General features: G+C 42.9%; 1 protein-coding gene across 1 annotated transcript in view; it reads right to left on the bottom strand.

The window, feature by feature from the left end:
- LOC141502480 (vascular endothelial growth factor receptor kdr-like) overlaps positions 1 to 27332 on the bottom strand; it is a 203848-nt gene that overhangs the window by 103240 nt on the left and 73276 nt on the right. The window contains exons 3-5 of the mRNA XM_074207234.1: positions 16207 to 16427; positions 5665 to 5792; positions 252 to 411 (exon numbers count right to left, since the gene is read on the bottom strand). Coding sequence (XP_074063335.1) covers positions 252 to 411; positions 5665 to 5792; positions 16207 to 16427 — 509 coding nt within the window. The remainder of the gene's footprint in view (positions 1 to 251; positions 412 to 5664; positions 5793 to 16206; positions 16428 to 27332) is intronic.

Below are 27332 nucleotides of genomic sequence, written 5' to 3'. Positions count from 1 at the left end.
CCTTTTTCTGGGGTTCTCAAATGGATATAAAATTGAAAGGTAATTGACTTGCCCAGTGTCATGCAGCAGCAGGACTTGAATTGAAGTTCATCCAAACTTAAATAATCTATGTCATTCTGTAGCCCTAAAATAACTAGAATTGGTCTAACTACCAAGGAATGACTCCTCTGTAATAGAAGGAATACCCTATGATCAATGTTTAAGGGCATGTGAGACCAAGTGGTGCACCATGTGTGGTAGGGTATACTCACCCATTTTCTGGGGCAGGTAGAGAGAGACATATGTCTTCCCATTGACTTCTGTCATACACTGGAGAAGACTGCTGAAGAACTGAAAAGATGGACGGATGACCGTGAAGCCTTTCTGGGGGTTCCAGTCCTTGCTTGTATAGTTGAACTTGCCTTGGGGGAACTGTAGGAAGGAGACAGATGAAAAGACTCAGCTTGGTCCTCAGTATTAACACAAACCAAGATACAAAGAGTAAGAATCAACTCCCAAACATGGCGGCAGAGTCAGTATTGTGGAGGAGAAAGGTTATGGAGGCAGAGGTCCTGAACATGAAGCCTGTATCCACTGCCTTTGCTCCTCTGATAAGATTGAGACCTGACAAGGGCCTTCTAGACTAGAGCATCTTAGAGATCCCAGGTTCATAGCTCATGAGCAGGAAGATAACTGGGAGGTCATCTAGCCAGAAGGGATCAAAGTTGAAGCGGTCACTGCAAATTCTGAAGCCTTACCAGAGCCAGATTCAAATGACGTTGGGAAATAATTAGCAAGAGCTATACAAATAGAATATAACACAGACAGTGTACATTTGTAGTTAGCTGAATCAATATAGGACCACCATATGGCTCTAATCCAGAAACATGACACATGGAATAGGCATATAAAGAAACTATAGATACATAAGACACAGAAGAGACATGAGGTGATGGGAAAGGTTACTCACCTCTAGGGAGGGAGTACAGTTCAAGAATAGGCTCATGCAGAAATTAGAGGTACTCCTAAGCTCTAACATTTTGTGTTTTAAGATCCCTCCCGGCCCTGACATTCTGTGTTCTAAGGGCCCTCCCAGCCCTGACATTCTGTGATCTAAGGACTCTACCTGGCCCTGACACTCTATATTCTAAGAGCCCTCCCAGGTCTGACATTCTATGTTCTAAGGGCCCTCCCAGCCCAGACATTCTATGTTCTAAGGACCCTTCCAGCTCTGACACTCTGTGTCAGGGGTCTTAACCCCTTCACCTCTGACATTTTGTGTTCTAAGGTCCCTCCCAGGTCTGATGTTTTGTGTTCTAAGACCCTTCCCACCTCTGACACTCTATGTTCTAAGGTTCCTCCCAGCTCTGCCATTCTGTTGAGATTCCTCCCAGCTCTGACATCCTGTGTTCTAAGACCCCTCCCATCTCTGACAATCTGTGTTCTAAGGACCCTCCCGGCCATGACATCCTATGTTCTAAGACCCCTCCCAGCCCTGACATTCTGTGTTCTAAGGCACTTCCAGACCCTGACATTCTGTGTTCTAAGGACCCTCCCATCCCTGACATCCTGTGTTCTAAGGGCCCTCACAGCTCTGACATTCCGTGTTCTAAGGGCCCTCCCAGCACTGACATTCAGTGTTCTAAGGGTCCTCCAGCCCCTGACATTCTGTGTTCTAAGGCACCTCCAGGCCCTGACATCCTGTGTTTTAAGGGCCCTCCCAGCTCTGACATTCCGTGTTCTAAGGGTCCTCCCAGCTCTGACATTCTATGTTTTAAGACCCCTCCCAGCTCTGACATTCTGCGTTCTAAGGCCCCTCCAGGCCCTGGCATTCTGTGTTCTAAGGCCCCTCCAGCCCTGACATCCTGTGTTCTAAGGGCCCTCCCAACTCTGATACTATGTGCTCTAAGACCCTTTCCAGCTCTGACATTCTGTGTTCTAAGGGCCTTCCTGGCCCTGACATTCTATGTTCTAAGGGCCCTCCCCAGCCCTGACATTCTGTGTTCTAAGGGCCCTCCTGGCTCTGATATTCTGTGTTCTAAGGGCTCTTCCATCTCTGACATTCTGTGTTCTCAGGGCCCTACCAGCTCTGACATTCTGTGTTCTAAGGGTCCTCTCTGGCCCTGACATAATATGTTCTAAAGTCCCTCCCAGTCTAGTAATTCTGTGGTCTAAGTTCCCTCCCAGCTCTGATGTTCTGTGTTCTAAAGAACCTCCCAGCTCTGACATTCTGTGTTCCAAAGTCCCTCCCAGTTCTGATATTCTGTGTTCTAAGGTTCCTCCCAGCTGACATTCTGTGCTCTAAGGTTCCTCCTAGCCCTGACATTATGTTCTAAGGGCCATCCCAAACCTGATATTCTATGTTCTAAGGGCCCTCCCAGCTCTGACATCCTGTGTTCTAAGGCCCCTCCCAGCCCTGACATTCTGTGTTCTAAGACCCCTCCACCTCTGACATTCTGTGTGTTAAGGTTCTTCATGTTCTGACATTCCCTGAATACAAGGAGACATAGAAACAAGACTCTGAGCATCACTTCTACAGCCATTGCAGCTGCTTGAGAAATATTTGTCTGTTGTCTTCTTCTTAGAAGGTTAGTATGTTGGGAGAGACAAGCAAGGATGTCCCCCTTCCCACCCCACCCCTTTTGTCCTTTCAAGGTGAAATCTGGCTGCTGGCAGACGTTTAATTTGGGAAAGAGGATGTTCGAAATTAGCTGGGTCCCTTCCTTGCCTGGAGCTTCCTCTTGGCATGGGAAGGAGACATGGAGGCTCCAGGCAGTCACCGAGGCTGGCTGGGTGCGGCCGGCCCGCCCTCATTAGGAGGAGATGGAGGCTGGTGACAGGGGCCAGCTGGGTGCATACCTCTACTGCTGACTACATCCTGCGTTGCCTTGCTAGCCCTGTTATTCAAAGCTGGATCCCCAAAACACAGGGGCACCTTCCTTTTTCCTTTTGAGACAGCCCGTCCTGACAGGAGTAGAACTATCTTAAGGGGCCATTCTTTTTTTTTAAATCTCACTTTAATTAATATCTTTTTGGACATCATTCTCATTTCCAAATATAACCCTTCTTCCCCTCTCTGACAAGTCATCCTGATAACAAAGAAATAAAAGAAAGAGGGGGAAAAAACAGTTTATCAAAAACAAGTCACATAAGCACATTTGACAGTATATGTACTACTCCATGCCCATAATCATCCACCTCTCCAAAGATGGAAAGGAGGCACCTTTTTCTCTTTTCTTTTTGGATCCCAGTTTGGGATTACATAGCATTCCATTTGGGGTTTGGGGTTTAGTTTTCAAATCCTTCAATTTAAGTGATTGGAATCAGAGTATATATTGTTTTCCTGGTTCTGCTTATTCATCTTTGTATCAGTTCATACAAATCTTCAGGCATCATGCTTCAGTAGTGCTTTGGTATGATAGAAAGAGTCAGAAGACTCAGGTTCAAGACCCAACTTTGCCACTTATGATTCACTGAATCTCAGTTTCTACCTCTAAAATGAAGGGCTTGGACTAGATTTGCTGTGACATAAACTGGAATTATGGGCAAAGCATAGGGAGTTGAACTAGCTCATCTAGAAAGCCCTTCTAGCTTTAAAACAAATGATCCTATTACCTCTCAAGCCTCAGTTTCTTTGACAACAACATGGAGCTAATGTTGTAATAGAACTGTGAATTTCTTTTCCCAATAGTTGGTTATTCATAGGCAGGAGGATGAAGGACAATTAATCAAGCTGGTTCAGGTATGCCCAGATAAGACGCAGGGGTAAAATGTTTTAGAATTAGAAAATTTTTGGACTTTACCATTATTTAAAATCATCCTCAACTGTTGGAAGCAGGCTTATAGACTAATTGACCATTAGAACTAGGAAGACCCTTATAGCATAGAGTCCAAACCCCTCATGTTACAGAGAAATGAATGAATGAAGCTCCCAAAATGACCAAGTGAGGTACAAAAGAAAAGAAGAGAAAATGTGCCTCCCTCCTTTTATTACCAAGGTAGGGGCTATGGGCATGGAACACTGTGTATCCTGAAAGATTTGGCTGATGTGTTCATTAGTTTTGGTCAACTTCCTTTTTTGACCTCTTTTTCTTATATTAAGATTGATTCTCTAAAGAGGGAAGAAAAGAAGGATTAATATGAAAACAAAAACAGCATAAAAACAAGATGTCAATTTTTTTCTTAAAAGAAAGAAAGCAAGGTGAAGAGCAGTAACTTGTGACTTCCCCAAAGACACAAGTTGTTCTCTTCTCTACTCTCATCCCCCAAATGTAAACTATTTGAGGGCAGGCACTGCTTTATCCATGGTGCCCAGCCCATTTTGTTATTGCTCAGTCATTTCAGTCATGTGTGACTCTTGGTGACCCTATTTGCATTTTTCTTTGAAAAGATACTGGAGTGGAATGCAATTTCCTTCTGCAGCTCATTTTCTAGTTGAAGAAACTGATGCAAACAGGATGAAGTGACTTGCTCAGGATCACACAGCTAATAAGTGTATGAGACTGGATTTGAACTCAGAATGATGAGACTCACTGACTTAAAGTCTGGTGTTTTATCCATTGCAGCACCATTTAATAAACCTTGCCCATAGCAGACACTTAATAACAAATGCTTATTCCACCTCCATCTTCCCCTCCCTCCTAAACTACAAAACCAGAATTTGAACCCAGATCCTCTTAACACCAGTTTTCCTTTCTGTTATACCAGGCTGGTCCTGGGTCCCAGAGAGTCTAAACTTCTATATCCCACCTCCAACACCCATACACACACACACACACACACACACACACACACACAGCCCTTCAAGTACTATTACCTAGAAACCAGTCTAGCTGCTTTGGCATAGTCCCCACACCTTCAGCCTGAATTTGGTATCTTAGGATACTCCTACCTCTGCTTCCTGGGCATGAACCAGCCTTCAGAACTTGCAGAGTGAACTCAGGAAGCCCAGTGGGACTGAGCAGGGAAGATGAGCCAAGGTCAGTAGTAGCAATGGACATACCTTGGAGACAATTCCAAGATTTGAACATAGGCCCTCTAATACTAAGTCTGATTTTTCCCCTAACATTTTTCATTTTATTAGAGGCAGTGAGGTATCACAGTGGTTGGAGCTAGAATCAGTGGGGCTGGAATCAGGAAGGCCAAAATTGAAATCTAGCTTCAGATACTTACTAACTGTGTGACCTTGGACAAGTTACTTAACCTCTTCTGCCTTAGTTCCTTCAACTGTAAAATGCAGATCTTAGTAACACCTACCTTTCAGTGAAGATTAAATGATATAACATTTGTAAAAAGTATTTAGCACAGTGCTTAGCTTGCAGAAAGTGATTAATATAGGGGCAGCTAGGTGGCGAAGTAGATAGAGCACTGGCCCTGGAGTCAGAAGTACCTGAGTTCAAATCCAGCCTCAGACACTTAATAATTACCTAGCTGTGCGTCCTTGGGCAAGCCACTTAATCCCATTGCCTTGCAAAAAAAACCCTAAAAATTTTTTTAAAAAAGTAATTAATAAATACTTATTTGCTCCTCTTCCCTCACCCTGACCTCCTCTCTCTTTCAATATACCATACCATCTCTCAAGGTATTTTGGTCTCCGTATCTAGCTGGGAAGACAGACACTCCTCTGTTCCTGAGTTCACTGAAATGAGCAGAGCCCATCTCTAGACTCTCAAAGGTGTTCCTTACCAGATCCAGCTTGACATCTAGATCAGGGGAAGTGACTCGGCAGGGAACAATCACCTCCTGTACTCCAGAAAACACAGTGATCACCAGTGGCTCATCATAGTATCTTTGCACAAAGGGTTGGCTGTCATCTGTGGGAGAGAGAAGGCAGGCAATGAGCTCTCAGGGCTAGTCCTGTGACAGTCAAACCCTAAAGGAATAAGGGAAGGAACACATTAGTCTGTAAATTTCTCATGGTAAGTCTAAAGAGATCAGTGGCCAAGAGTAAATGAAACTATATTTGAATTCACATTCACATTGTCTTCCTTAGCAGGGACTTATCTCTTGAGGTGAAGTCTTTTGAAGCAAGTATAGAAGTTGACCTTTATTTGTGAACCATCTAATGAGCAAATCAGTCCTAGAGTTTGGACATCGGATCTTGCTCCAAATATGGTAGTTCTCCAATCATATGGTTGGCCTAAAGCACCTTCTTTCCACCTCTGACTCCTAAGTGACCTTGGATGAGTCATTGAACTTCTTGTTACTTCCAAGCTATCTGCTAAGTCATTACCAAGGTCTTTCAGAAACTATGAGTTGAGCAGAAGTCACCAACCTACTTTGCTAGAGGGCATTACCTTACCAGAATTCCCTACCCAAATGGAATCATAAGTCTAGACCCTAACCCCAAAGTAATAGATAAGTCTAAACAGGCATACATCTATAGGACTTTAATGTTGATAGATCACAGTACCTCTCTCCCAAGGTTGTTTTCAGGAAAAATATTATAACCCCCATTTTCCAGATAAGGAAACGAACCTCAAGATCATGTGGCATGATCAGCAGTAGGACCACAGGCCTAAGGAGAGTCAAGGCCATTGAGTACAATCTCTTCATTTTATGGAAAAGGAAATGAGGCCCAAAGTCAAAAAGGTCATACCTGTACTCCTTGGAGACCATCTGGACCCACCCTCTCATTTTATAGATGGAGTAATAGTCCCAGGGAGGTGCGATAATTTGACCAAAGTCACAGGGTTAATGAGGCAGAGGTGAGATTTGAATCTGGGTCCTTCAAACTCAAAGTGTGAGCCCTTTCTACTATATGGCACAGCCTCTTAGGAAGGAACACAGTATCAAAGCTGACATGCAAACCTTCAAATCCTTACTTCAACTAGCCCCTTCTATGTACTTTTGATTACCGGATCTCTGACTCTGGTCCTGAGTTCTGTTGTGAGTGATTTATTCAGAGGATGCCATAAACTAAATTCAAGATAGCCCAAACAAACTTTTCTTGCTCTCTTGAGTCCTCCAGGGTCATCAATGAGAACATTACTCCCAACTCCAAAAGCAAATCTTGATCCCTCCAGCTATTTGTGACACTCTTCTTCATTCCCAGCTCTACTGTTGGGTTCTGAGGCCTGTTTTCATGGTGGTTTCACTTTGTGAGGAGGAGGGAAAAGGTGGTCAAAGTGCAGATGATGAGCATCCTTCTTATGTTTCTAGGGTAAGAATCCAGCAGACAGGCCACATGTGCCTGGCAGGTGACCTTAGAGCCTCTAAGGCATGGAAAGTTTGCAGGAAGATGTATCTGGATAGAGGCCAGAACTGCCTCCCCAGCTCCAAAAAAGCTGTAGGAGCAAAAGTCCCAGCCCTAAGCAACAGGGGCAAAGCAAGGCAGCTCCAAAAAGCTAAAACCCCAGTCTAGACCTTCCCTTTGCTCAGGATTTGAGAAGATAAAAGAATCACAGAATATCAGATCTGGGAGGGCCTTAGAACAGAGAATGTCATAACTGGGAAGGAGGGGCCTTAGAACACACATTTGGGGAGGCAGAAGAGACCTAGCAGAGTACCTCATCTAATCTTCTCATTTTATAGATATGCCTAAACAAAACTGGGTCTATTTGCAATTACTCAGCAGGTCAATCACAGAATTGAGCCTGGATGCCTCAGGTTTCCTGGGGTTCTGAGAACACTCTCATCATTGGACCCCCCAACATACCACCAACATCATCTCCAGCCACAGTCTGACCAAATCATAGCTGTCAAGAGTTTGGGAAATGTCATTGAGTCTCTTGTCTGTTTTCTCTCAAACCTGAGGTCCTTTAGAGAATATAGGGCTGTCAAGGGGTGTGAGGGTGGTACCCCAGAGCTCTGAATGAGACCCAGGCTGTCTGTCTCAGTACTTTGCCCTTTATGGTCAATCTTTAGGACTGGCTGACCTTAACGTACATCCAAGCTCTTCTCCCTCCCTTCCAACTTGCCTGCAAAGCCTCTCTCCCAATTGCTCTGATGACTTAGCTGCTAGAGAAAGGTACACTGTCTTCAGACAGCCTCTAGTAAATGCCCACATGAGGATGTGTGAGTTTTGCAGTCAGACATAGAGGGTGCCGAGTCCACAAGACCTGGCAGAAAGGTCTTTGGAATTTGGCCTACAGATGGCTCTATGCTATTAGCCATGATGGCTCCAAGTCATCTTCAAACACAGCCAAAATATCCTGGCACAAATAAGACACAAATGGAAGAGGTAAATGCAGGGCAAGCCATCTTCTGAACATTGCCAAGTCTCCTGGGGGCATGCACAGCTCTGCCAGCTGCCAAGGGAATGCCAGGGGCCCTGGGCATTAACAATTCTTCCCCTGTATACTTTTCTAGGACTCCATCAATTAACCTGGCCTATAGACAAGTTATTTGGGATGATGGTCAACGGGCCTTTGAACTCAAGATCCCTTTATAAGATGGCCCTGAACAACACCTTCAAGATATTGCTCTCAGTGGTGGGAAATCTGATTGTCCTCATATAGCGTTGAGAATGGTGACAGCTGGAGAAAACAGCAGTATCCTGAGTCACATCCTAGGGCCTAGAATGAGAGGGCCCTAACAGGTTGTGGGTTGTAAGGAGGCAACCCTACCTAGTAAGAGACAAAAATGAAGCCATAGAATGTCAGACATGACAGAAGCCTTGAACACAGAAAGGCAGGGAAGGGAGGGTCACCTTAGAACCTAGAACAGAGAATGTCAGAGCTGGGAGGAACTTTCAAACACTGAGTATAGAATGCTAGAGCTCAAAAATTTCAATAACCTATGTTTAAAGGACCTCCCTAATTCTGTTTTCTCCTCTGTAAGATGATGGCAGTGTAAGGCAGCCTAGGAGTAACTGTCCTACCCATCTCCAATAAACAAGAACTTGAAATGTCAAAAGCTCAGCAAGGAAAGGAAGAAGATGAATACCCCATCCCAAGACGATGTGTGTGTGTGTGGGGGGCGGGTAGTGGTGGCAGTGATGGGGTACTAAAGACCACCTGGCCAGCAGGATACTCATGGGTTTACTATTGTTCCCAGTCTCCCTATCCCACACTTGGATGAATGGCTCAGGGCACCCTCCCATTGGCACATCTGTTTGGAAGTCAACCTTTTACAGTTTCCTCCACAGGTTAACTATAAGTTAACAAGGAATTGTTCAATGCCAATGATGTGCCAGGCTCTGTGCTGGATACTGAAAGTACAAAGATAAGAGAAAAATGGATTTCTGTTCTCCAAAAAACAACAGGTGCACACCCCATAGAAGGAAACAGGAGGTACCATTGGAGCTGAACTTTGAAGGAGCTTCTTAAAGCTTTTGAAGGGATTCTAAAAGATGGACAAGAGCAGGCATGGGAACCACCTGAGCAAAAGTCCAGAGACAGCAGATATCCTGTGTAAGGAAAAGTAAGCAGAAAGGTCTGGTGAGACTTCGAAGTGTGGAGATGGGAGTTAAGTCTAGTAAGACTGCAAAAAAAGTTTGGAGTCAGTCTGTAAAGGTTTTTGAAAGTCAGAGGAATCTGTCGTTGGTGTTAGAGATAATAGGGAGCTACTGGAGTTTACTGAGCAGGGTAATGACTTGGTGAGATCTGGGCTTTAAGAATATCTTTTGGATGACTGTATAAAGGATGGTTTGGATAAAGAAGACTAGAGGGAGGGGCAGCTAGATGGCACAGTGGATAGAGCACCGGCCCTGGAGTCAGGAGTACCTGAGTTCAAATCCAGCCTCAAACACTTAATAATTACCTAGCTGTGTGGCCCTGGGCAAGCCACTTAACCCCATTTGCCTTGCAAAAAAAAAACCTAAAAAAAAAAAAAAAAGAAGACTAGAGGGAGAGAAACCAGACAAAAGACATGATGATAAGAAACAGACTACGGTTCTGATGTTAAAGAAATGACTGAAGGACAAGTTGGAGGATGTGGGTGGGGGGGTTCTGTCCAACACCTTTTTCTGGGGATCTGAGGAACATTATAGACCAACTTTATATACATGAACCTCAGATCTTGGGGTCATCTTCTAGAGGTACTCCCTCCTCCCTCTCCTTGCTCTTACAGTCTCGGAACCTGAAGTGACTATTGAATCTTAGGTACCATTCTGTTCAGAAGTTCTTGTTTTCATCCCTGCATCTCTTCTCACCAGACCCAAGAACACAACACCCTGTCCTTCTACATGTGTTCACTGTGGCAGTCCTTATCTATGAACTCCCATAAATGTTTCATATCAGACTTTCACCCATGGGGTAGGGGTCATAATCTTCTATAAATGCATACACCAGACTTACACCCATAATGGGGGTAGGGGAAAGGGTCATGGCGTAACATAAATGCTATATATTGGACCTTCACTCATCATGGGAGGGGGATTTCTTTAGATTTCATGGCTACCAAATGGAACATTCAGACTACTTAATTCATATCTCTTGCTTGCTTGCTTGTTTTTGCTTAGTGACCTTCTTTTTTTTGGTCATAAAAAACTTATAATTTAGATGGTTTGATGACTCCAGAGTGGATAGAGGGCCAGGCCTTGAGTTAGGAAGAGCTGAGTACAAATTCAGCCTCATACACCTATTAGCTGAGTGACCCTGGGCAAGTCATTTCACCTTGTTTTTCTCAGATTCCTCCTCTGTCAAAACACTGGAGTAGGAAATGACAAACCACTTCAGTATCTTTGCCAAGAAAATCCCATATGGGGGCCACAAAAATTTGGAAATGACTGAACAACAACAATTTATAATTAATCAACATTTCTAGATCGGTGAGTAGAGGAAGCTTGATAGAATAAAAATGAGTCCAGAAGGTACCTGAACTGAAGGGATATTCCTTAGACATCATCTAGTCCAACCTTCAAAGCCTGCCTTTGAGTCCTTACTCAGACATTTGCAGCTGTGTGACCTCAGGCAAAAACCCCTTCCTGGGACCTCAGTATTCCTCTTTCTTGAAGGAAGGAGTCAGGTCTGTAGTCTAAGGTTCTTTCCAACTCTGTCAATCTGTGATTTGATGTGTCTGCCTCTCTATCCAAAGATGTCCTATCACCCCAGCTAAGAGAAGCTTAGCTTCAATGGACAAAGGATGGCTTTGGGGTCAAAAAGTCTGCTTTGATGTCTTGCCTTGGACACATATTGGCTTTGTGAGACTGGAAAACCTCTGGGTATCCTCCAGGCAAGACTATAAATTGAAAAAGAGTAGCCAATCTGCACTGATCAAGGGAATGCCCCACACCAATGGGGTGGCATGTCCAATCAACCCACTCCAATTAGACTGGAAATCCCTAGGGGGACCAGAACCACATCTCAATCTTGTTTTTAGCCCACTGAGTGCCTGGCAGACTGAACTACACATGGATGATGCTTGGAAAATGTTGAATAATAGAAGGAGCAAAGGAAAGGATAAATGAAAGATTCCTTTAATGGCTCAATCCATATCAAATCTCATCCTTCTTGGATTCTTGAATTCCTCCCTAGGATTTTGAGGATTTAGAGATGAAAGGGACATTAGTGAAATTATAGGTTAATTCTCTTATTTTATAGAAAAAGAAACTGAGGCTCATGATTTGCCTAAAATCCCAGGGCTTTGTTATGAGATAGCCCTGTGATGTTTGAGCAAGTCACCTTTTTTCTTTTTTTTAAAGATTTTATTTATTTTAAGTTTTACAATTTTTCCCCTCATCTTACTTCCCTCCCCCCCCACCCTCCACAGAAGGCAATTTGCCAGTCTTTACATTGTTTCCATGGTAGGGGCAGCTAGGTGGTGTAGTGAATAAAGCACCGGCCCTGGAGTCAGGAGTACCTGGGTTCAAATCAGGTCTCAGACACTTAATAATTACCTAGCTGTGTGGCCTTGGGCAAGCCACTTAACCCCGTTTGCCTTGCAAAAAAAAAAAACCTAAAAAGAAAACATTATTTCCATTGATCCAAATTGAATGTGATGAAAGAGAAATCATATCCTTAAGGAAGAAACATAAAGTATAAGAGATAGCAAGATTAGATAATAAGATATCAGTTTGTTTTCTAACTTGAAGGTAATAGTCCTTGGTCTTTGTAATCTTCAGTTCTTTCTCTTGATATAGATGGTATTCTCTATCACAGACAGCCCCAAATTGTTCCTGGTTGTTCAGCAAGTCATTTAAGGTCTTGAGCCTCAGTTTCCTCCTTCACAAAATGATGAAGGAAAACTAAGAAAATGGCAGAGTTAGAGATCCCATGGGTGAAGTTTTCTGACAACTATGTCAAATAATACAAGTTTAAAAGTCTTCAAATTCAGAAGCTTCAGCAATTGCAAGACCAACTCACCAGTCTATTGGTCTGGACACTCCAATAGAATGACCCCAAGAATCTCCAGATGGGTTCAGAAGAGCAATCAAAGAAATAAGACAATATATCCAAGAAGTAAGAACTGGAATAAGAATTCTTAAAGTGAAAATCAGTAAGATTAGTCAAAGACTAGAAACTTTAGAACAAAGGTCAGACTAACTCTTCCCATCAGGAGATTCTAGAAGGAAAAAAAAGACAATACAAAAGTGATGCAAAAAAAAAAGAGACAAAAAATGGGGGAAATTATTTTTTTTTAAAAAAAGAATGGAACACAAGAATTCTACAAACAATAATATTGAAGTTGAAGATAGGTAGCAAAAATTTAATCTATGGATGAGAAGTCTTCCTGAAAAAAATCATGAAAAGAAAATCTGAATGCTGTACTCCAAGAAATCATACAGAAAACCCTGCCTGGAACTGTTAGAAGAAGATGGTTAAGTTTGGGTCAAGGAAATCCTTAAGACATCAGCAGAAATAAACCTTGAATTTAAATTGTCAAGAAACACAGTCTAATTTTGCAGCAACAATATCAAAGAACAAATCTTGCATGGGAGAAGAAAAAAATGAAAAACCTCTTGATTTTAAGGAAAAAAGAATCAGAATAGGTAACCTTATGGAATTACTAAAAATTCAAAATTGGAATGAGACATTCTTAAGAGTAAAGGACCTCATCTGAAACCCCAACATAACAAATCTCAAAAGGTTGAGTCAAAACATGAAACAATACACTTATGAAGAGGGATACATGAATCACTTTTTCAAAAAAAGCCAGGTGATCTGGGTTTTAAACTTTCAAACTGAAAGCTAAATAGTTTTAGATAGTGGTGAAAGATTAAAAAATGAAACGTATTTGCATGTATAAAGGGGGAAATGAAGACACGAAGGTGGAGGAAGGAGGTAGTTTTATTTATTGCTAAAATTATTCTCAAAAATAGGGACAGAAGGCGGCTAGGTGGTGCAGTGGATAGAGCACCAGCCTTGGAGTCAGGAGTACCTGAGTTCAAATCTGGACCCAGACACTTAATAATTACCTAGCTGGTGGCCTTGGGCAAGCCACTTAACCTCATTGCCTTGCAAAAAAATACCTAAAAAAATAGGGACAGAAGGCACTGTGCCAATTGCTTTTATTATAAGATAAAAATGGTCCTGATATCCAAAAAAGCAATAGAAAGAGATCTAGAATCCCATCTCCTAATGAACATTGATGAAGAAATACTAAATAAAGTCCTGATGAGTAGACTTACAGAAAAACATTCAGAAAATAATTCCCAGTGGACTGAATTGGAGTCATACCAAGGATATAAGAATGAGTCACAAAGAAGAAAACAATGAGCTTATATTTGCTGATCATTAATGTGGAAATGAAAAGCAGTGGCTCCTCATCTACATCTAGGATCAGTTAGGAAGTCTTTTTTCTGACATTCAAAGTTCATTACACACACACACACAAGCACATGGCAAACACATGAACACACTCACATCATATAACTTACAAATATGTATCTATAAATACATCAATCATCCAACAAAAATTTGCTAAGTACCTACTATGGCACTTAAATGTTACATATAACATTTATCAATATAAGTAAGTATATATATATATATATATATATACTATATATCTGATATATATATATATGTAAAGCATCTCTCAGACTCTTAAGTGACAGAGAAAATAATTTTTAAATATTCATTATTTATAGATTTAATCTTGTTTTTGTTTGTTTGCCTAGTAGTTTGACCAGATCTGTGGTTATTTTCATCAATAAAAAGCCCACAGTGAGGAAATTTCAAATAAGCAAGCAAACAACCAAATAAAAGCAAAATTAAGCTTTTGATAATTTTTTTTCTTTTGATAAATTTTGAATCTCATTTGCTACAAACCCTAAAAGCATAGAGATTAAAAGACTCTTCTTTAATATGATCAAAGGCTAACACTGTTTGCAACGGAGAAATACTATAAGTTTTCCCAATACAAACAGGGATAAAGCAAGGATACTCAGTTCTCCTAGTATCTGACTCAGTTCTCAAAATGCTAGTGATATAGTGTTAACACAAAGATGGAAAAATTATAGTAGCTCCATGCTAACAATGGCTTCCTCAAAAGGTGGGGAGTTCTTCCATCACTGGAGGTGTTCAGCAGCAGCTGGCTAAATGATTTCTGTAAAGGGTGTTGTAGAGGGATTCTGACTCAAATATGGTTCAGACTGAATGCCCTCAGAGGTCCCTCCCAGCTCTGGGATTCTGTGCTCCTGGCTGACAAATGATGTGTAATGAGGAGACCATACAACTCAGCACAAGCACTAGGAAGGATGAGGGGGCTGGGGACGGCTGGGTGAGGAAATTAGTCTCCTAATGGAATCGACAGCTCAGTCAGGAGAGGCAAGGGACAATGACTCTATAGGAACCAACCAGTAAGAGACTGAAGCACATTTCCAGGAGAAGTTGCCTGCCGTGGCCCAGGGGTCGGAGGAGGCGGCCATGGTATGCTCAAAGAGGAAATTAGAATTCCAATTGGAGCAACGAGGAGGGCCTGGCCCCAGACGGCCCATCACTAGGGAGGTGCTAGAGAAAAGGACCAGGTGGGAGGAAAGGGCCCCCAAAGCCAAGCCTCCTACCTCCAGCTCAAGTTTCAAGGCATCCTTGGGAAAAGGATACTCTCCTTAAATGAGTCCAAAAGATAGGGCAGAGAAGGGGAAAGTGAATCAGCCTCTAAGCCTAATCTGGAGAAAGACAACAGCAGTGGTAGGCACTATGGGGTAGGATTCAGACAACTTGGGTTTGAGTCCCTGGCCAATGATCCTTATTAACTGGGTGATGAGGAGGAATCACCTCATTCTGAGCTCAATTCCCTTTATCTGAAAAACAGGGATAATCCTTGTATTATCAAATCTATAGGATTACAGTAAGGACTGAGGAAATGGCTTGGAAATTTTAAAATGTTATGAATTTTATTGGAAGGGGACAATCTTTTTGGTGGAAGATCTCCAAATCCTCCTCACTCCCAAGTTTTCTCAGCTCCTCTGATTTCTACCTATACATGCTCTAGGGCAGAGGGGCAGAGAGGGGCAGAACAGGCAGAATTCAAAGTCAGGTGCTCTGCCAAATCTAGTGCTTTCCTCTTGCTACTGTAGGACCTTGGGTAATACATTTCTGGGTTTGAATTCTAGCATCTCTAAAAAAATTTATTGCGTGTCTACTATTTGTCAAGCACTGGGTTAAGCACTTTATAAATACTGTCTCATTTGAGCCTCACTGCAACCTTATGAGGTGGTGCTGTTATTTTCTCCATTTACAGATGTGGAAACTGAGGCAGACAGAGGTTAAGCAGCTTGTCCAAAGTCACACAGCTAGGAAGTCTCTGAGACCAGATTTGTATTCAAATCTCCCTGATTCTAGGCTAGCACTCTATCACCTTCTCCATTCAGACATGTCTTCCAGCTTTGATATTCTCTTTTCTATGATCCCTTCTGGCTCTAGCATCCTCTCTTCTAAATTCAGAGCTAGAATGTTGGCCTGGTTCTGGATTCTGAGGGCCTACATTTGAATCCTGCCTCTGTCATCTTCTACCTTCATAACTTCAAGAATGTTACTTCATTTTCCAGGCTTCAGTTCCCTTTTCTAGAAAATGAAGTGCTTAGACCAAATGGCCTCAAAAGCCCCTTCTAGTCCTAAATCTATGGACGCAGGAGTCTCATTTTTCAAAGCAGGTTAGATGTCTAGCCTAGGGACTTACAGAGACTAAGAAAACTAGGATTCAAATCCAGCTGCTCTCACTCCTTCCTCATCCATTGTCTTTCGATCTTCCCATGCTGCCTTAGCTTGGATTTTGATATTTTTCTCTCCTACCTCTCACTACCACAGAAAGGTGTTGAACCCATCCCTGTGGCTGGTGACCCAGAAAGCACTGCAAATGATTGGCATAAAGGAGAGCAGGGTTGGGGGAAGCCACACTTACCTTTGACATACACATACACCTTGGTCTGTAAGTTCAGGTCCTCAGAATCAGAGCTGTCCCTGTAGCCGCAGGTGAAATAGCCAGTGTCGCTGGCCACCATGCTGAAAATGGTGAGCTGACTGCAACTGAGCAGAGCATCATCAGGGCATGGGTGTTCAGATATGTGAAATGAGCCGCTGGATGAGCTGTTGCCCCAGTGCCAGGTTAGTGGGGCAGATCCTCTGTTGAGACAAAGTAGAGAGACACATTCTCAATCACAGCTGAGGTAGGAGAAACATTCTGTAAATAGGGTTTGCTCGAACGACTTAGACTTGCTAGGATCAGTGGTGATGGAATTCACACAGGGAGAGTAAGCAAGGATAATCTAGGTTGTGTAGCAGCTCTGGGGAACTGAACTTAGAGGCAGCCCAAGGATCTCCCAAATTTACTCTAAGAGAGCAGTGGTGAGCCAGTAGGTGGCTCACTGACTCCTGAAGGGTCTTCTTGGAAAGAAAACTTCCTCCCATCTTACTGTCTTCTACATGTCTATTCACATGCACACTATTTCCTCTGTTAGAATGTATCAATCCCTGGAAAGTGGAATTGTTTGGGAGTTTGGAGACTTTGTCTCCCTAGGATAGGACTCAGGAGATAGGAAGTACTTAATAAATATTTGACTAATTGATTTGACCAATAGATGAATGCCTTAAGTGCCTACTGTTCAGGTCTTCATCACCTCCCAGTGATCTCCCAATTGGTCTTCCTGCCTCCAGTCTCTCCCACGCTAATCCATCCTCCACACAGCTGCCAAAGTGATTCTGAAAGCACAGGCCTGACCAGTCACTTCCCTTCTCAGTAAATTCCAGTGATTCCCTATTACCTCTGGGGTAAATTACAAACTAGTCTGTCTGGCATTTAAAACACTTCCCAATCTGGAGTCAGAGTAACCTTTCCAGACTGATTCTACATTACACCCTCCCTTCTTACCCTCTCCATTCCAGCAGAGCTGCTCTTCTGACTTCCTTGCTCTCCCTTCTCACCTTCCCTTCTTAGAATCCCTACTTTCCCACAATGCTTAGCGCAAGGGTCACCCACCTATATGAGACCTTTCCAGATCCCCCACCAACTGTTACTTCCCTTCCCACCAAATTACTTTATATTAATTCATTTTCTGTCTAATTGTCTCTTTATCCATCCATCTATCCATCCACCCACCCATTTATCCATCCATCCATCCATCTAGGCAGTTAGACAGTGATGCAGTGGATATAGCATCAGGCAGGCATGGAATCATGAAGCCCTGAGTTCAAATTCAGCCTCAGACCCTTACTAGCTGTATGACCCTGGGCAAATCACTAAATCCTGCTTGCCTCAGTTTCCTTGTCTGTAAAATGAACTGGAGAAAGAAAGGGCAAAGCATTCCATATATCTGCCAAGAAAACCTCAAATGGGGTCACAGAGAGTTATGTTCATGTGTTGTCTCCCCCGGGGAATACAAGTTCCTTGATAGCTAACATTTATAGTGTGTTCATGTGCTAGACACTGCACAGTGATTCTCACAGAAGCAGTTGGAAGTGGGTCCTCTCAGCACCTTCATTTTACAAGGGAGGAAACTGAAGCAAATAGAGGTTAAATGTCTTTTCTAGGTTCATATAGCTAGAATGTGTCTGGGGCTGGATCTGAACTCAAGTCTTCCTGACTCCAGACCTACCTAGCACTCTGTCTACTGCAGTGCCACCTAGTGGTCCCTGTGGACAGGAACTGTCATTTTTGTCTCTACCTACAGCTCCTGAGTCAGTAACTGGTACATGGTAGATATTTAAATGCTTGCTGATTGACTGATGGCAAAAACTACAAAGCACTGGATAGTTGTGAAGCTTTAGATGCCATGCAGGCCCTGACTTTTGTAGAGGACTAAGACAGAAATTTAGCCATGGCTACAATGCTTTGCATTCTCCACACAGCCTAGAAAGATACTGCCACATTGAGCTGAAACCTCTCTGGCCTTCAAATGCAGGAGAAATGCAGAATGAGCTCAATTCATCTTTTCCCACTATGAAATATATTACAGTCCTCCATATTCTTGCTTATAGTCATTCTATTCTCCTGCATTTGAATCATCAGGGAAAAGAATTGATTTCTCATGGCCAGTGGATGAAGGACCATGTCTGGGCTGCTTCAGAGGCTTACCAAATTCTGAGCTAGCTAATTCAACCTCCTTCATTTCCCAGAGGAGGTAGAGGGGGAGGGCCTGTGCCACCACCTACCTGTGAAGCCTTCAAGAAGCTCAGGTTCTAACTCAAGTGCTGGGACTGCAAAGCTGGGGATTTGCCCACTCTACCACAATACCTGTCTGAATCCAATTGTCTCAACAAGCCTTTACTATACAACTACTGTGTGTAGGACATATTGCATGTGTTGGGAAAGGTATGACATTTAGATGAGATCAGCCTTGGCTTCCTGGCCAACATGACTTCCTGGCCAATGTAGCTTCTAACATGGCTTCCTGGTCAATGGGTCTTTTAACATGGTTCCTTGGCCAATGTGGCTTCTAATATGGCTTCCTGGCCAATGTGGCTTCTTACATGGGTTCCTGGCCAACATTACTTCTCTTGTGGCTTCTGGCCAATATGGCTTCTAACATGGCCTCCTGGCCAACATGGTTCCCTGAACAGAGGAAAACTGCACAGCCCCCTACTTGTTTACCTACTCCATCAGAAATCTGAAAGCACAATGGTCACAAAATCTTGTGAGAAATAACTGCTAGTGATTTCTTCCACTCCAGAACAGCACAAAGAACCATCTACTGTGAATCCCCCTCCCCTCCTTGATACTCTTCTCTCTGCATTTTCAGGATGCCCCTCTCCTGGTTCTCCTCCTTCTCTGACTGCTCCTTTTCTATCTCCTTTGCTGGATCCTCTACAGATCATACCTTCTAAGCACAGGTGTCCCCCGGTCTCTGTCCTGGGCCCTCTTCTCCTCTCCCTCTATGCTACTTCCCATGGGGATCCCATGGATTGAATATCATCTCTATGCTGATGATTCTCAAATCTATCTTTCCTGGCCCGACCTCTCTCTAGACCTCCAAACTCCCATCACCAACTGCCTTTCAGTGATCTCAAACTGGATGTCCCATAGACATCTCAAACACAACATGTCCCAAAACAGAACTCATTATCCTTCCCTCCAAACCCTCTCTGTCTCCTATCTTTTCTATAACTGCAAAGCACACCACTATCTTCCCAGAGTCCCTCAAGCTCACAACCTAGGCATCATCCTGGACTCCCCACTGTCTCTCACACTCCTCCAGATCCAAGCTGTTGCCAAAGTCCTGCTGATTTCACCTTTGCAGAATCTCTCCAATATGTCCCCTTCTCTCCTCTGACACTAACTGCCCTCCCTCACTGGTTACAGGCCCTCATCACCTCACACCTGGATTATTGCAATAGCCTGATGGGGGGGAGGGGTCCTCCTTCATCAAATCTTTTCTCATCCCAATAAGTCCTGACCTGAATTCAGCCACTAAAGTGATTTTCTTAAAGTGCAGATATGACAATGTTACCCCTCCCCCTCAATAAACTCCAGTGGCTCTCTTTTACCTCCAGCACCAAATACAAAATGATGTTTGGCATTAAAAGTCTTTCATTCCTGATGCCCCTCCTACCTTTCCAGTCTTCTTACCCCCTATTCCCATACACATACTCTTGGGCTCAGGGACTCTGGCCTCCTGGCTATTCCATGCACAAGCCCCTCCATCTCTCAACTCCAGGCCCTCTCTCTGGTTTACTCCCAAGCTTGGAATGCTCTCCTCCTCTATACTGACTCCTGATTTCCCTGACTCCTTTCAGTCCCAAATCCCACCTAAAGGAAACCATCCTCTACCCCTCTTTATTTCAATTTCTCCCTTCTACTTATCCTATTTATCCTATATGGAACTTGTTTTGATTATATATTTGTTTACATGTTGTCTCTTTCATTGGGAAGGGATTGTGGCTAGGATAAACAGTGTTACAATAGAAAGGAAAGGGTATCACACACTATGCAAATGTTATCTCATTTGATTCTCACAGTAATTCTGGGAGGTAGATGCAATTATTGTCCTCATTTTACAGTTGAGGAAACTGAGGCATAGAGGTTAAATGCCCAAGGCTACACTGCTATTAAGTTTCTGAAGCTGGATTTGAACTTAGGTCTCCTGACTTTGGGCCCCATGCAATTTAAAGGACAACTAAAATCCCACCTCTTACAGGAAGCCTCCCCCCAATCCCTCTGAATTCCAGTGCCTTCTTTCTATTCCAGCTCTTGAGAGCAGCCAACCCTGGAAGGTGGAGGTCAGCATAGGAACCCAGAGTGAACCCAAGCAAGTTGTCCATCCCACTCTCTAGGCATGTGTCCAGCTCCTTCAGGACTGGGGTTAGTCATGCTTTTCTTTGTTTCTCCAGCATTTGTGCCTACCATTGAGTGTAAAAGTGAATTAATATTTGTTGATTGACTGAATGAGTGACTGTCACTAGGCAGGGATACATACATGGTAGAACTACCAAGGAAGAAAATACTTTGTGGTACAGTGGGAAGACCATTGGCTTGAGATTCTAAAGCTCTGGGGCTCACTATTTCTAAAACCTGAGTCAATCACTTCCCTCCCTGGGCCTCAGATTTCTCTTCTGTACAATGAGAATAAAATCAAAAATGACTGCAAAGGTCCCTTCCAGCTCTAGTCCTTCCCAGGACTTTCAGATTACTCAGCAACCTCATGCCAACATACAGCTCCTGACTGTGAGTCTTCTCTAAGACGCCTTCCTGGAAATCAGGTTGTAAAGAGTTCTGGTAATATTGTGGAAAAATAGCACTGTGGTCCTAGGGAGTCCCTGGAGACCTTGACAGGAGATTCTTATGTTTTGGACCAGCTGGGACACTTCTAGCCACAAGGTCTCTCCCCTGCTATCTTCCTGGGGAGAAATAAGCAATGTGCTGGACTCTCCAACCTCCTGACTCATTTCCCCATCTCATCTTCCCTGACCTGGCCACTTGGGACCCATTTCCCTGGGTTCTTAATCTTTGGTACATTATGGAGTTCCCCCTGGGCATCTGTAGGCACTGGGCAAAGTCTGGAAATCCAGTCTAATTCAACAAGCCTAGATGCCACCCCCTCTCTCTCCCCCTCCTCTGTCTCTCTCCCCTCCCCTCTCAGTCTCTCTCTGCCTCTATCTCTGTCTCTCTCTCTTCCTACCTATCTTCCTCCTTCTACTTGTCTTCTTTTCTTCCCTTCATTCTTCCCCAACTCCTCTTCACTTCTTTCCCTATCTCTTTTGCATATTCTTTTCCTTTTACTTATATTTCTTCTTTTTGACTGTGAAGTTCAAGTGCCTTCTCTCTTACTAAATGTATGTGACCTTGAGGGAATCACTTAATCTCCCTGAGCCTCAGCTTCCTTATCTGTAAAATAAGAATGTTCATTATCTAGTCCTAAAATCCTTATTTCTTTATTCTCTCCTTCTTTGTTACTGTTTCCTGCTCCCCCATCCTAGGCAGTTTCTGAGACCAGATTTTGAAGTGAGGTCCCCTTGACTCTAGACCTGATGCTTTATCCACTGTACCACCTAGCTGTTCCTATCTCTGTTATTTCATTTAACTCTCACAAGAATTGTGAGAGGTGGGTACTATTATTATCATCTTCATTTTACAGATTAAGAAACTGAAGCAGGCAGTGGGAAAGTTCCCAGGGTCCCTCAGGTAGTGAGTGTTTGAGGCAAGATTTGAAACCAAGCTGCCCCTAATTCCAAATATCTGGTGCCCTATTCCATAATGCCAGCTACATTCTAGGACCAAGCCCCAATCTTTGAAATTTCCACTCTGTTCTGCATTCTACCCTCCCAGGCCAAACAGAATCAAGCTATTCTCTCCTCCATGTGACAACCTTTTGAATGCCAGGCCTGGCTCTCCAGGCTTCTCTTCTCTTAGGTAAAAATTTCTGGTACCAACAAGAGATCCATATTTGACAGGCCCTTAGAATTCAATAACCCCAAGATGTAAGGATCCTATGGGGCCACAGGCCAAATCTTTCATTTTACAGAAGAGGAAATGGAGACCTACGAAGGTTAAATGACTTATCCAATGTCACCCAGCAAGGCAGGATTTGAAGTCAGACCTTCTACTACACCACAATACTGCCTTCAACCTAGGAAAGGATATGGTTAGTGTGTGGAGCATTTTAAATTGCAAGGTGCCCCCCTCCACATAGTGAACAGACGGACAGTGCCTGTTATCAAGGAAACACTGTAACTTCTTAAAAGTAAAGACTTCATTGTCCTTGTAGCCAAAGAACCTGTCTCAAGGCCAATCTTGACCATGGGCAAAGCAAGTTTCCTTTGGATATTCGTCTCTGTTTATCTAATCAATATGAGGCCACTGCACCACTTGGTCTCACACTCCTGAACTGCTAGGAGGCTCTTTCCCTGTTTCTGAAAGTGTAATCATATTCAGCTCAACTCAAGGAAAGGAGGCTTGGGTAGAACCCCTAGTATATTGCTGCATTCAGTCTATCTTTGAATCCTAAGCAGAGATAGGGACAAGTTTGCCCATCCTTCCCTGGCCACACCATTCAGTCAACCAAGGTCCTAGGATTCCAGAAAACATTGAATCATGCCTAATAGGCATCAGTGATGGAATTCTTTTAGGGTTCAAATATGCAGTTGTGAGCCCCTGCAGGTGCTTATGTCTAGGACCAAAACTGGGTCCTCATCCTCCCCTGTCCTTATGAGCTAATGTGGGAGCGTAGGTCTTTATCCTTTGTCCATGAGGATGCAACTGGGGACATAGATATGAGGAACAGATAGCTCATCACCAGACCTCTACAGATCTCTATTAATAGACTGCAAAGACTATCTTTCAATAAGCCTCATAAGAATATTTAAGTTCTTTATACATGGCCTGTTTATTTCTTCCTTGGGTAGGGTTGTTAATCAGGAAATCATACAAATAAAAATGATAATAATAACAATAATAATAATGTTGTCAAATCACATCTGACTCTCTGTGATCCCATTTGGTGTTTTCTTGGCAGAGATACTGGAGTGGTTTGCCATTTCCTTCTCCAGCTCATTTGAGAGATGAGCAAACTGAGGCAGATAAGGGAAAGTGACTTATCCAACATCACACTGCTAGTAAGTATCTAAGGATGGTTCCCAAGTTAGGTCTTCCTGACTCCAGGGCCATCTCTCCATTCACTACACCGCTGAACTCCCTCCAAAGATTTAGAGAGCATACACAGGAAGTAACATGAATAGGAGAAGTTGACTCACTCTCCTTTTGAATTCTTTGACCCTCTAAGTAATGTGATTCTTGGGAAAAGCATCAGGATAATAATTGAAAGTTGCAGATCTTTCTTACAAGCAAGGTTGAAATACAAGGTCTGGTAGATAGTAAATACCAGTTGATTGACTGACATTTTATCTTTCTAAAGTTTAAACACACATCTCAGCCTTTATCAATATAGTCTAGGAAGCATGGGGGGATCATTAAACTCCTGGGGGACTCCCCCTATTGTCTCTAGGATAAAGTTCAATCTTCTAGCAGCCAAGGTCCTCCCACAAATCTGACCCAATCTGCTTTTCTATCCTTTGCTCCTACTGCTCCCTCTCACACACTCAGTTGTTATTGCTGTTCAGTCCATTCAGTCATGCCTGACTCTTGGTGACCCCATTTGGGCTTTTCTTGGCAGAGATACTAGAGTGGTTTGCCATGTCCTTCTTCAGTTCATCTTACCAATAAGGAAACTGAGAGAAATAGGATAAGCTTGTCTGGAGTCACAAAGTTAGGTCACATTTGAACTCAGGTCTTCCTGATTCCAGATGTGGTACTCTATCCACTGCACCACTTAACATTTTAAGGTTTGAAAAACACTTCATCAAATGTGAGATCTCATTTGAGCCTCACAACAACCTTGTGAGGAGTTTCCTAAGTGACAAATGAGGAAACTGAGGTACAAATTGAGGCACATCCCTGTATACCCAGGGACATATAGTTAGGAAGTATCTGAGGCTGGATTTGAGCTTCAGACACAATAACAAAAAACAATAATGAGCACAATGATAACCCACATTTTTTAGTTTAAATACTTAGATGAGACAGCTAAGGCCTGGAGAAGTTGAGTGACTTGCCAGAGGTCACCCAGTGAGCACCCAGAGTCCTCATTTTAAGAATCAATAAAACTGACAAAACCACACCCTTAAAGCATCAATTTTCAATATCTAGGAAATTCAGTTGCACATACACCAAACTCAGCATTGAACCTAGAAATTGACTTCTTGGGGGCAGCTAAGTGGCACAGTGGATAAAGCACCAGCCCTGGAGTCAGGAGTACCTGGGTTCAAATCTGGTCTCAGACACTTAATAATGCCTTGGGCAAGCCACTTAACCCCATTTGCCTTGCAAAAACTTAAAAAGTAAAAAGAAAAAAAATTGACTTCTTAAAACCAATCCAAATCAAACTGAATCTCAGCTCTCAATTGAAATTCAAATTAAGTGGTGATGATTCTAGAAGTCCAGAGCAAAAGAAAAACTCCAAACCTCCCAGCAAAATGGAGGCTCTGCCTCTCTTCACGAAAAATGAAATAATACTTCTAAAAAGTATTCTCCATCCTGTAGCTCCTTAGGGATTATCCAAACACTTCCATTCTCTAGACCTAGGTTTCTTTGAAACAGAATAAGAAGGAAGGGTTTGAAAGGGTTTATCATGCCCTTTAGCAGATGAAGCAAGGTCAAGGGCAGGGATGAGTGTGTGTGTGTGTGGGGGGGAGGTTCAAAACTTAGCGCAGCTTAATTCAATTAAATTTAATTTATCCTCATTTTCTAGCCTGAGGAAAAATTAGGGCATAGGGAGTTGAAATGACTGAAAATTATTAGATTTAGAGTTAAAAGGACCTTTAGAAAGCACACTACAGAACTAAGATTTCAGGCCTGGGAGGGGCCATAGAACATAAAATTTAAGGTGACAGGATCGTAAAATGGGACCTTAGAGACCATCTGGTACAACCCTCTCATTTATTGTTTGGTTTTCAATCTTTTCAGTAATTTTTCCTGTTAGAATTTTCTTCTGCTTCTCCAGGGTCAATGTTCACTTTTGAGGAGCTTTTTTGGTTCTTCCCATTTACATTGTTATTACTGTATATACTGTTCTCTCATTCTGCCTGCTTTACTCTATATCAATTCATAAACATCTTCCCAAGTCTTCTCTGCGCTCCTCATCTTTATCATCTCACCTGATAGAGTAAAAATTGAACATCTCCATGTCACACTGCATGTTTAGTCATTCTCCAATCAATGGACACATGTCTATTTTTTTCCATTCTTTGCTACCACTCACAACCTTATCATTTAATAGATAGGGAAACTGAATCCCAGAATGGGAAGAATCCTGTTCAAGATTGAGACAGAAAGATTAAGACTATGTGGGGGGGGGCAGCTAGGTGGTGCAAGGGATGGAGCACCGGCCCTGGAGTCAGGAGGACCTGAGTTCAAATTTGGCCTCAGACATTTAATAATTACCTAGCTCTGTGACCTTGGGCAAGCCACTTAACCCCATTTTGCCTTGCAAAAACCTTAAAAAAGACTATATGTGTAGAACTAGGAGTCATCTGTATAGAGATGTTATTTTGTTTTTTTTTTTATTTTTGCAAGGCAATGGGATGAAGGGACTTGCCCAAGGTAATACAGCTAGGTAATATTAAGTATCTGAGGTCAGATTTGAACTCAGGTCCTCCTGACTTCAGGGCCATTACTCTATCCACTGTGCCACCTAGCTGCCCCTTTAGAGATGTTAATGGAACCCAAAGAAGATGAAGTAACCACAGTCCTACCAAGTATATCCATTACACAAGAATTTTAACTTATCAGTGTCCAAGAAAGAACAAGAATCTAAAGCTCTTGGTTTCTAAACTAGGGTAGTCTCATGACTTGGTCATGGACCTGAGATAATTTCTCTAGGTACCTTTGTACCTCTGGTCTCTTGGTGATTTAAAGACAGGAAAAAACAATAATTCTGGGCTAAGTCCCATAATCAAGACATATCAACACCTTCACCCTTCTGCTCAAAACACACACACACACACACACACACACACATTTTGTCACAACTCAGTGGGTAAGATCTACTGGGGATGAGGTAAGGAGGGCAGGGGAACCATTCTGAACTTTAGGTGGTTAGTTATAAAAAAGATTATCCTCCTTGAAGAATTTTCACCTACATCAACAGAAGACTACAATGGGCTGAGGGACTATCTTTCTCCTTGCTTGGATTCCAGATAGAGTAGAAGGCTCAGGTCTGGGTACCACATTTTAGGGAGGGCACTGATAAGCTGGAGAGTGCACAGAATGGGCCAAATAGCATGGAGAAAGACATTGAGTTAATGCCCTATGTGATCAGTTAAACAAAATAAGGATATTTAGTCTAGAAAGAAAAGATTCAGAGGAGCCCTGAGGGCTATCTTCCAGTATTTGATGGGAAGTCTAATGGGAGAGGGATTAAGTTTATTCTGCTTTGGTCCAAGGGCAGATACTTAATATATACTTATCAAATCAACTGAACTGATGATGATGATGATGATGATGTTAGTTCTTTATTCTCAAAAATCATGACATCAGAGATGATGTCATGGCAAGCACACGAAATGAATGAGGGGGGGGGGGGGGCTGTGCTAAGTCACCAGCTTCACTTTCTCCTCCAGCTATCTGGATTCAATGGCCAGATATGGATCAGGACAATTGGAGATGGTTTTGGATGCCAGGCAATCAGGGTTAAGTAACTTGCCCAGGATCACATAGCTAGTGAGTGTCAAGTGACTGTGGCTGGATTCAAACTCTGGTCCTCCCAACTTCAAGGTCAGTGCTCTATCCACTGCACCAACTAGCTGCCCCAATCAACTGAATTAGAGCAATGACAAAAGGGTACAAATTGGGCTAGATGTCAGGAAAACCTTCAGTACTATTTGGGTTGCCTCAGAAACTGGATGGCCTCCTGTCACATATATTGCTATAGGAATTTGTTTTTGATCAGTCAACAACAGGCATTAATTAATTGCCTACTGCATACCAGTTGTTGTGCTAAGTGATGGGAAATTAAGAAAGAGAAAACAGTCCCCACTCTCAAA

Source organism: Macrotis lagotis, chromosome X (assembly GCF_037893015.1).
Source record: "Macrotis lagotis isolate mMagLag1 chromosome X, bilby.v1.9.chrom.fasta, whole genome shotgun sequence".
Classification (NCBI taxonomy): Eukaryota; Metazoa; Chordata; class Mammalia; order Peramelemorphia; family Peramelidae; genus Macrotis; species Macrotis lagotis.
The sequence above is the reverse complement of the archived record's forward strand: the minus strand, read 5'-3'. Positions and strand labels throughout refer to the sequence as shown.